The 11,962-nt window shown below is 34.6% G+C and overlaps 1 protein-coding gene across 1 annotated transcript in view; it reads right to left on the bottom strand.

The window, feature by feature from the left end:
• ARID2 (AT rich interactive domain 2 (ARID, RFX-like)) overlaps positions 1–11,962 on the bottom strand; it is a 167,674-nt gene that overhangs the window by 154,453 nt on the left and 1,259 nt on the right. The window contains exon 3 of the mRNA XM_008576113.1: positions 11,114–11,211. Within this exon, the coding sequence (XP_008574335.1) occupies positions 11,114–11,211 (98 nt within the window). The remainder of the gene's footprint in view (positions 1–11,113; positions 11,212–11,962) is intronic.

Genomic DNA, 11,962 nt, shown 5'->3' with positions numbered 1-11,962 from the left:
GGGATCCGAACCCTCGGACGGGAGCGCCGCCGCGCTTCCCAAGCGGCGCACTATCCAGTGCGCCACCGGGCCGGCCCCAATCCTTGAATTTTTCAACACAATATTTTAACAATACATCTTCAGTCTAAACACAAAAAGAACTGCAAACAAATTTGGAGCTCTACTTGGTACATATACCACTATAAACAAAGTCTGTTGTTTATAGTGGTATGGGATTTACAATTCTGAAAGTACTGCATGTATTGCAGAACTGAGAAGATGAGTAAAACACACTGTTGTAGGAAACTAGGGTTCTCATCACTGGTAAAGGGAGATACATGGAATGGAAGAAGGCAAGAAGAAACTTTAGATATGAGCCTCATGATTTTCAAAAAATATATATTTATATATAAAATAAATGTATTTCCTAGCTCTGTCATCTGAAAGGGACTAGAAGAAAAAACAACTCAATAGCAATGAGCACACCTATCACCCAGATATTGGTTTCTACACACCATTCCACACTAAAAGGAACCAGGACATCTCAGAGAAACAGCTGATTCTCAAGCTGGATAAACAAAACAGATTAACCCTGGAAGATCTTATTTTGTCAGAAAGCAAGGAAAAGCTAAAATAATAACATGTTAAAAAGACAAAGGAGGCAACTTGAAAGGGCTCCCACTGGCCAAATTTAAGAAGTAAAATGCATAACAATAATAGATTTTAACCTATTGCATAAAATAAAAATCCAACAAATCAATAAATAAGAATAAAAATATTTCTCTCACTGTAGATTGCCGACTAATAAATGTAGAAGGAATGATACAGTTAGAAAATAAGCACCTTACATACATCATAGTAATAACTAATTCAAGCAAGAACCATCAATGGACAATAAACTATTGGATAAAAGTTTTGATGGTGAGCAAGCTATTTACATGGTCTCAAAGTATGTCCCCACAGGTTATTTATTAATTAGAAAAAAGAAAATAATAATTTTACAGTGGAGAAACCAGGAAGACACCACCTTAACCAAAATTAATATCAGCAATAATGGGACAAAGTAATATCACATGCCCCTTGCCAAAAATTCCTAACCTAAATCTAACCCTAAAAAAAAAATCAAACAAATCTGAATTTTATAGTAAACATTTGGCCTGTACTGTTAAAAACATTGTATCATAAAAGACACCAAAAGGCTGAAGAACTTATAGGTATGATAACTAAGTGCAATACAAGATCATAAATGGAGTGAAGGGGTATGACTGCTATAAAAAGACATCTTTGGGACAATTGGTAAAATTTGATTTAAGGTCTACATGTCAGATAATACAATCAGTATCCATATTAAGTTTTCTGAATTTGATAACTATACATTGTTACATTAGAGAATGTTCTTATTCTTAGGTAACATATGCTTACAAATAAAAGGGCATTATATGCATAATAATATCAAATGATTAAACAACAGTAATAATAATATGTATATATGTATACACACACACCCCCATCATTTATAAAAAGAAAACTATAAAGCAAATGTGGCAAAATAATAATTAATTGGTCAACCTAGATGAAGTATAAACAAGAGTTCACATACAGATAGATACCAAAAAATTTAATTAACAAATTTAAAAAGAGAAAACATGGCAATAAAAGAAAAATGAATGATGGGTTTGTCAGGGTGGGGGGGAGTCAGCGCCCATGCTGGCGCCCCAACAACTAGCTAAACCGCACTCGGCTCAAGGGAACCAGGCTGAAGATTACGCCCTGCCTCTTTCTCCCCGTGCAAGAGGGAGCGGGAGGGAGAGCCCAGGAGATAGTTAAGTATAGCCACTGGCCCCTATCCAGCTCGCAAAGGAACACTCAGACGCGGTGGGTGTTCTGTCAAGCAGTTCCGTTTATTCAACTCAAAGCCTACATATTTATGCATAAATGGGCTAAATGGGCGGGGGATTCTGGAGGGGGGTCTCCACCTAACAAGCCAATCACCCTATAGGTCATGCGTGCATGCATGGCTCCTGCCTATGCTTATAGTAAAGATCATGAAGTGTCCACAAGCCCGGAAGGCTCTCTGCACCAATGATGTTAAGCCCCGTAAATGGGGTGAGGTTTTACCCGACACCAGTCACTCCCCCTTTACATCCTCCAGGCACCATCCTGAACATGTGTGAAGAACAAAGAAGGGAACAAGCAGTCATCATTAGGTGTAGCAACCATCTGTGCCAGGAAGGTAGCTGCCACCCAACAATGGGTTCACCATTTCTTTCTGAACTGGACTATCTCAAAATCATACAGATTTTTTACTACTAGATTGAATTAATACATTGCAATACGGCGCCATATAGAAAAACAACTCAGAATTTCAAAAGCCTGGCTCTTTAATGGTATAAACTAAAAAGATTATAACAAACCACTTAACCACTCTTGACAGGCAATCTATTACTTGCAAACACTCTTGGAGGTACAGGCTACTAAGGTACTAACTACTGTTTATGAAGTACTAAGCTGATCTGAGCTCAAGCACATTGAAATTCACTTAATTTATGAACCATTATGGAATGGTGATCAACCTGGGCATTATTACTGACAAATCTGAATTCAGCCCCATTTCTAAAGTACTACAAGTTAAGTATCTTCTGGATAGGCCCTAACCTATGGTCTCTTCTTTGCCCTATTTTAACAGAATAATGTTCCTACTGATTTCATGTACGTTTATATTAACATTTACTTAAGATAATCACTGGACTAGCAGAGGGACAAAATAAAATTTCACCTAACAAAAGTTCACCATAAAAGATATCTGTTTGGGGCCGGCCCGGTGGCGCACTGGAGAGTGCGCCACTTGGGAGTGTGGCAGCGCTCCCGCCGAGGGTTCGGATCCCATGTGGAGACCGGTTCCCGCTCACTGGCTGAGCGCGGTGCGGGTGCAACACCAAGGGTTGCGATCCCGTTACCGGTCAGTAAAAAAAGACAAAAAGGGAAAAAAAAAAAAGATATCTGTTTGGATAATTATATAATAAACATCATCTTTGTGCACATAGCAACTAACCATTGGACACCGTAACAATTTATCAAGTACAACAGTAAAAACTCAGAAAGACCAGAATATTTGCCTTATTTTACAATAAGATGTTATATTCAAACAAAAGATTATTATACAACTTTATCTGCATTCTGCTTCATAAAAGCAACTTTATAGCTTAGCCCCATTATACGGTAATGGGAAAACAATCATTTACTGCTAGAAACAAAAGCTAAACACACCTGGAACGTGGAATATACCTTAACATATTGTACATAGCAACTATGGATAACTGAGACAATGCTTTGTAAAACATAAAGCAGGTCTATTAACAGGCAAGGGAATGGGAACGTAATGAGGTGGGGGCGGCGGGGGGGAGTGTGGTCTGAAAATATGCAAAATACACGTTCCTTACCAGCAATTGTGGCTGACACTTAAGATTGGGAGTTAGATATAACCTAGAACCTTTTTTTTTTTTAAGTAGCATATACCCCAGAAAGAAAAGAGTTTGAATGCTGTAAAAAAAAATTTTTTCTAAGTGTTATTTTTTCTAAGATTAAATAACAGCAACTTCTGAAATTTGAAATGATAAAAATAAAATCTCACATATAAAAATGCATTGAAAAATGAAGATAGTGTGCATTAACAAAACAAGCTATTGTTAGTATTATTATTTTTACAGGAATTTATTCATATTTATTCCCCTAAGCAGCACTGGGATAGACCAACAAAATTCTCACAAAGAGAACAAGCATGCAGTAAATTCAATAAAACAAAGGTATCCCATTTAGGAAGAATATTGTAAAGTCATATATAGAAAAAAAAGAACACTATACATGAGATCTTCAAAAAGTTCATGGAAGGATTCACATTATTTTTTAATTTAATCTTTCCATGAACTTTTTGAAGTACTCTTGTATATAAAGGAAATTCTCCAATTAGGAATAACTGAAAGAAAACTTATTTTAAATTAATTTTTACAAATCCAAATTATATAAATATAGTCAGGATGAGTTAGAATTTGGTAGTTCATTCACTTTTAAAAAAAAAAACTGAAGTGGAGCCCTTATTACCTTCTCTGAAGCACAAGGACAAAGTATAGGGTGTGTACGGGTTTTGCTTACAGATGACAGGTGTAACTTGAGCAAGTGCCCCTAGACCACGTCACCTAGAGGTTTCATTCTGGATGCAGCCGTGGCCAATATATTGATGCCAAGTTAAACTAGTTATTTCAGCAACTAAATTGTTTTCATTACAATACTTGAAGCAACTGTTCTCAAACTTCAATATACCTAAGAATCCTCTGGGTCATTCTTTTTAAAAATACTCAGTTTCACACTACTAATACCTAAAACCTCTGATCAATCTTAGCATCTCTAAACAGGGACAACCAAACATTATATGCCTCATGATACGATAAAAAGCACAGCACTGCCTATTAAGTATGCCTAAAATATTGAACCTGAATGTCATTAACCTTTAGATAAATCAGTTTTCGGGAAATACAAGGGATAGAGGAACAAGTTAACTGACACTAAAAGGAAATGATCAGCCAAATCCAGAATTTGGTACATTCTAAAGCACAAATGACCCCATTACTTCAACACATCAATGGCATGATGAAAGAAGGAAAGGGGAACTGTTAAGAGACTTACAAGAGAAAACAGCCAAAACATCGAAAACAACACATTCTTCCTAGGGCCCCACCACAAAATTCTGTTGCTGTAAGACAAAGGTGAAGCCCTGCAAACACTGACTTAGATATTAATGGGACTATGGATCTATCATTTTTGGACAACAATTAAGAATACAATAGCAATTCCCAGACATCACCAAGAGATTTCAGTTCCAGCAATAGGTTACTGCAATGTACTTAGTCAACAGGGTATATACCTTGTAGAAATGAATTAACCCTCAATTTACAATACAAGGAATATGCAAAAACATATCCATGCACAAGTGAAATTTCTTTATGTTTTGAAACAGAAAAATATACACTAGACTCTATTTTAAAAACACCATTCTTGACAGGCTTAATGAGATTCATAGATAACCCGAATGCCACTGAGAGTGACAATTTGCTCTAAATCATCTTTCTATTCCAGGTTCCCGAAAAGTTTTATTTCTTAAGTGAATACATTAATAAGCTGTATGATAGGTAACCAATACTGATCACTATATATTAATTTTTGTGTGTTTTTGAATAAACTAAATGAATCAGCCAATTTCTTCTGCTCTACTACGGAAAACCGAAGTAACCATGTTATATATATTTTAAATTCAAAAGCCAATACTTTCGCTTTTCATAAAAATTATGCTTACAACTTAAAGCCATACGATATTTGCAGATAATCTTTAATCCCAACATCTCTATTTTTAGCTCCAGTAAAGTCTGGTCCTTAGACCAATATCTACTTCTAAACAGCTTTTCCCTAATATCAAAATTCATGATATGACTTCTCAGTTTTCAAAGTCATGGAACTGAAGCAAATACAAATTTTTAGCAGGAATATCACCGTATTTCAACAAAAGCAAGTACTATTCTACAAAACAATTTGACAAATGATTCTGTCACAATTCTCTAGACACTTGTTTAGACAAATTTACAAAGCAAAACAAATACCTTGTTTAAAAAAAAAGCATCTAGTAAGAATGATGAACAATAGAGGAAAAAAAGAACAGTAACTTGCCTTTTGGGGGCTGCTGGTTCAAATCAAAGATTTTTAAGTGTCAATCAATGAAATAAAATTAACCATAAATTCTTCTGTTGTAAAGAATATCACGCCTATAAATGATCCATTGCCTGAGACTTAAAAATCTTTGTCATGGTAATATGTTTTTTTGTCATTTGTCTTTTGTCATGTAATAACAGAAGAAAAAAGACTGTTATGCATCTAAAATGACATCTTTCCCCATTCTGGACCAACTAAGGCCACGGCTTTTCTTACAGATTCAACTTGTCTTCTGCTAACATTTGGACTGCAGTATTTCTTTACCTTTCTTTTCTTGTCAATGAACAAGATAATCTTAATGTCCTCCTATTGGGAGACTACTAAACAATATAATTTTACATAGTCATTAATAAAAATATGCAAATAATAGTGCCATAAAAATTTAAATCTACAAATACACTCATACTTATATGTTCCTATATAAATATGCATATAATTACTTCTCTTTTCTCATTTTACCATTATTTTCCGTATTTAAGCCTTTTCTTGCTTAATTCTCATTTCTTCTAGCTCAGAAATTCCCACACTGCTCCAAAGAACTTAGTCGATGTTCCTCAAACACAGGGTTTCACACCATACACCACTATGGTAGTGTCTGGGAAACACCATTTACTATGGCAGGGGCGGGGAAGAGAGGTAATAAATAGCGTTTCCTCAAATTTTCTAGAGATCCATAATATACGTTAACAAGATAAAGTCCCTAAGAAGTCCTGCAACAAAGTAACCAAAGTTTAGCTTTATCACTCAAATTCATTTGGCCTTTTTTCAAGGAAACACACTAACATTCCAGGAAAATTAGTGTTCTTCATAGAGCAGAAATTGGGAATTTCTACTGTAATTGACCCTGAATACCAAAGAGTGTGGTGATGATGGTGGTTGGCAGATCAAAGAAGCAGAAACAGGGAGAATCCCCCCACCCCCACCCTGCTCCATATGTCGTCTAATTCCCAATTCAGACAAAATTTGTTTTTACTATTACACTTAAGTAGATCTGAAAAATACTCAATAAGCAACCTTCATAAAATAATAATAACTCTCAAATACTTTATCTGAAAATATGTATCAAGTACTTGCTTGCTGACTAATGCATTTAAATCCCTTGGAATTTAAATGAATTTGCTTTTCCTTCCTTTTCCAACTTCTAATTTCATTCAGTTTGAGAATATAAAAGATCCATAGTAATGATATGCATTTCTATCAAACATGTAATAGTGGACTTCATACACAATCAACTATGAAAACACTGAATCCACAACAGAGCAGAGGTAAGATAATAAAAGAGTGCATCTATTTAGAAATAGACATTTTTAGTTAACAGCTAAAGCAGAAAATTTAAATACAAAAAAGCATATAAACATTTTTGGGAGTTATAAAGTTCTCAGTTTGTGTCCTCAGTAAAATCTGTAACCTATTTATCTAGGAAAGAATTAGATTTATTTCTACTTTGGGCAAATCTAAGCTATTTAAAATATGGATTCAACACTAACCTAGCAGAGCTTTGATTAGTCTTTCAACTTTCTCCACTTTACACTCCTCCTTTCAACAAGTCTGCATGCCCTTTAAAAATGTAACAGAATATCAGAAAATATCAAAATCAGGTTTGTTCAAACCAAAAAGATATAGTTTATAAAATTAAATTTAAAATACATATATATGAATAATTTATTCGGATACAGTTCTTCCAGTCTCCACATTACTTTTATTTGCCTTTCTTGAATAAGGAGAGCAACCTCCTATTTATTCAGTTCTGTTTAGCAATGCACAAACTCAATGTGTTACTTTATTTACTTATTTATTACAATTTTGAAGAATCCTTTCACTTAACCTCAGGTGACTTAGAAAAAGCTTTCTCTTAGAAGAACGGATCTACATGGTAGACACTAACTATAGAACACATGAGTGTATTAATTCCATTTAACCAATAAATGTAAATTTCCTTTATTGGTATAACTTAAGGGAGGGCTTTACACACCAAGAAAAAAAAAATACAATAAACTCACAATGCAACTGAAAATTCACTATGGTAAGCACAACTCTACAATTAAGTTTCTGACTAGTCTAAAAAGAGGTACATGTAAAAAAAAAATTCATTAAATATTATGTTTCAGTGCCAAAAAACAAATAACATAGTTTTTGTATAATACAATTTTAATGTCCAAGATATTTCACCTCCTTTCCAAAAAATCAAGTTTTATAAAGGAAACATCAAGTTAACCTTGACTACAGCTGTACTGTTGGGGTCAGTAAGCAAAAACAAAATTCTTTAACTAAGTTGTTGAAATATTTACTTAAATCTTCATACCAAAGGTCTGAATTCTTAACCCAAATATGAGCAAATTGTCCCCTAATCTTAGCACCAAAACAGAACAAAAAGATAAAATTCACAAAGTATATATGGAACACACTGGGCATAGATAAGTTTGGGCATAAATTTAACCACATGTAATTTCCAATTATATTTTAGTTTCTTAAAATCATTCGAATAGCAAACTGAACTCATAATAGACTGATTAAATATTACTGAAGACATGTCATTAACACTTTTTTGTCCAATTAATGAATGCCCCTAAAGCCATTTAAATTTTTTTTTATACTTTAATTTCCCCATCTACAAAATGTGGGAAATTAAACCTTATTCTTTTATACTTGTAGGGATACGCTAATAATAAATATTTGTGAAACACACTGAGATACTTATGCCAAGAAAGGAACTAAATGAAAATAAAGCAAACATCATAGATGACTAATACCCAATATTTAAATAGAGTACTTTTATATGTTTTTCAGTAGGCACTCGCATTTTTAAAAATTAAATGCCAATGTGAAAACAAATAATCAGCTACATTTTCAATTTTAGACTTTGAGAAATTTTTGTAGACAATCTATAAATAAATGTATGTTCAATATAATCAATGGTTTGGCAGACCATTGAACTCAAGTCTCTACATTAATGATTTCTACGTTTTTTATCAAAAAGAACATAAAACTGTTAGAATATATTAATGGTCAGCATACTAGTTTGCCCTTCCTTATTTAAATGTCTGTATTATTATGAAGATATATCATAAAATACTAGGATAACAGCCATCTATCCAATTAATAGTAAAATTGTAGGGTAATGTGAGCAAATATTAAACTTGTACAGTCAAAGAGAACTAAAACATGTAATACATCAGCCTAATAAAAAAGCAGTTTGTATTAAAAAAATTATTCCCCCTGTGATTTATAAAACACACTGCATTATCTGCTCATGAGAAACCATGATATTCAATTTGATGCAACAAAGAGGTAACTTTGCAAGTCACTTGATGACTATTTCTTACTATGAAGCAGCAGTCTCATGGTTAAGTAACAGAATTACTGTTAAAGCTTAGCATCCTGTCTGCCAGTTAAGATTTTTCAGTGGAAGGTGTAAAACCCAGCTTAATATATATCCCCTAACTGAGCAATATCACACCACTAGGGAAAAATTCTTTCAAGGATGGTAGTACCCAATTTTTGATCAGCATATTTCTTTTGTATTTCTTTACAAGTCATACAAATCTTCACATGGTTTTATTTTCCCAAACAAATGCTTCAACTTTTTTCCTAGTAGCCTAGCTACAACCCTACAAAAACAAACCTGGAGAGTGACATATGAAGGAAAAATGAGTTTAGCTAAGGATATAGTTCAAAAAAGAGCTTCTAATATGAGCATAAAGCCCAAATTGATTTGAGAACAATGTAAATACTTATGAACAACCTTGAAACTATATGTTAAAAACAGTATCCATAAGTATAATTAATGGATATCATCCCAAGACAGAAATTACAAGTGGAAAAGCAATATTTATATTTAACTTCTGTAAAAAATTGGAAGCTTAGACTTTTAATTAATTATGCTAAAACTCTGCTAATATGAATGCAAAGTTTTCAGAAAAACATACATCTCATGGAGCATATATATCATACAGTACCTTTTAGGTATTAACTTTGAATCAATCTAATAAACACCAGGCATAACTTTAAAATATATATTTTGAACAGTCCAAAATCCAAATGACTCAAACCATAAAACCAGAACATGTATTACCATCTTTCTCTCACTATTATAAATGGAAATGAGCAGTGGTTATCACCATAAATATAAAATTCTCTATTTCTCCCCCAATTACTAAATCAACAGTTTCACATATTAGTTTTGTTTTTTGATGCAGCCCTTTATTTACAAATGTACTCATGCCATCACACGCACACAACAGATTAACAACTAACCATATTTAATATTTTCTAGATTTCCTGTGTAACTCCATAACTACTCTACAAAGTTCTGTGAACTCTTCAGCTTCAAGCCTGAAGTCAATCTAAGATAGCCAATAGAAAGTACACCTGTGCAATTACTGCATTTCCTATTTCAGAATACTGAAGTAGTACAGAATAACTCAGTGCATTGGAAGCAAAAGGCACATTTCAAAAAAAGGCAGCCATCCTGTAACACCACTATTAAAAAGCAATAAATACGAAGAGAATTATTTTGGTTTTAAATAACAACAAACAACCAGGGACCCCGTATGGGTAAATAAACATTAAAATAAAAGATGATCTCATAATAAATAACAACATGAAAATATTCCTAGAAGAAAAAATTAAGCTAAACCACAAAATATATTATCTAGACTGTATCACATACCAACTGAATAGGAAATTTACTTTGTCAAATAAGTAGTCAAAAAGAAGGGGGACAATGAAAGAAAATCTAAATCATATTATCCCATTTCATAGTGTCTCCATTTTCCTCAAGATATAATAATTCTTTTGAACACTTTTAAGTCACTAGGAAATTAAACAAAAAATAATTCTAAAAACAATCCTGGTCACCTAAGGCACCAACATATTACAGTATGCATAAATTACTAAAAAACTGCTCAATGACAGTTCCAAACGAAAAGTTGTTTTCGTTTTTTTTTTTAATTCTGAAAGCCAGAATTTAAAAAGGTAAAGGACTTTCCAAAACAAGGAAAAAATTTTCCCAAACGTTACAAAGTTTCATTAACTATCTTAACTCTTTTACTAAGCATCACTTTTATGCGCCTCAGTGGATATCAAGCAATCAATAACAATGTCACACAAAAAAGTTTACCACCAAGATGGGGGAGGGGGTGTCACCTGTATTCACACTTTGTATGAAAAATGTAAACGATCCTTTAAAAGGTGAGGAAAACTTTCACCTTCCTACAATCTCATTTTATTTATATTAAATGTTTCTAAGAATGAAATTAACAAGAAATTGGAAACCGTTTGGTGTGCGAGGTTTGCTTTTGTTTTTGTTTTTGATAAAAACAAACCTCCCCATAAGTCCCTTATTTCCAAACACTGTGGAAAAGTCACTACTACTCACCGCAAGTAATACTGTTTTAAAGCAAAGGCAGCGTTAGAACAACTTCTGGGAAAGTTGAACTCTTCAACAATTTCTCCCCACTGATTCTTCTCAGAAACCTGTTAAAAGCACGGACACACTTGTCTGAAAGTGCACAATCCAAGAAAACCTTAACCTAACTATGAAATAAATACCCATTCTACAGAGATCTGTAGATGCTTAAGGCATCAGTGGATGTTTTGGATCGATCCATAAGCAAAGGCTGCTTGAATCACTATGTTTTCACCAGAGAGCCCTGTATTTAATAGCACTTGTTTTGTTTGGGGGGGTGGGGGGTGGTGGGTTTGTTTTGTTTTTGAAGCCCGGACAATAACCAATCGCAAGTCCCTCTGTCGCCCCCTTTTAAATCTCAACGCGGTCCGTTTACACTTAAAAAAAAAAAAAAAGTTCAAAAGGATCAATACTGTTCCGGACAGCGACGTCCGCGGGTTCTCGGGGGGCTGGGGCCGGGGCGGATTCCGATCCCTCTCCCAGATCTATCCATCTCCATAGGCCCTTCTTTGAGGCCTACAGCTTCTGCCTAGCCTTGAAGCCTAAGATGGCTATTTGGAGACAGGTCCTGGTTTCTTTTGTTAGCTGTATAAACCGAGGGCAACGGGGCCGAGGCTGTGCCCCCGGCTGCCGAGATCATTTCGCAGCCGATTATCGATGTTAAACCTGCCCGCGCTAATTTTGAGTTGCACGAAAACTGCTCTGAGTCTGTGTGTCTCTGTGTCTCCGCCTGTGCTAGAGCGGCAGCGGCGGCAGAGCTGACTCGCGAGCGAGCGAGCGGCGGCGCGGGGCGGGCGCGGGGCTCTGGCGGGCGCCCCC

The sequence above is a fragment of the Galeopterus variegatus genome, unplaced genomic scaffold (assembly GCF_000696425.1).
Source record: "Galeopterus variegatus unplaced genomic scaffold, G_variegatus-3.0.2 Scaffold1290, whole genome shotgun sequence".
Taxonomy (NCBI): Eukaryota; Metazoa; Chordata; class Mammalia; order Dermoptera; family Cynocephalidae; genus Galeopterus; species Galeopterus variegatus.
Note: the sequence above shows the minus strand (reverse complement) of the source record. Positions and strands in the feature narration are given on the sequence as shown.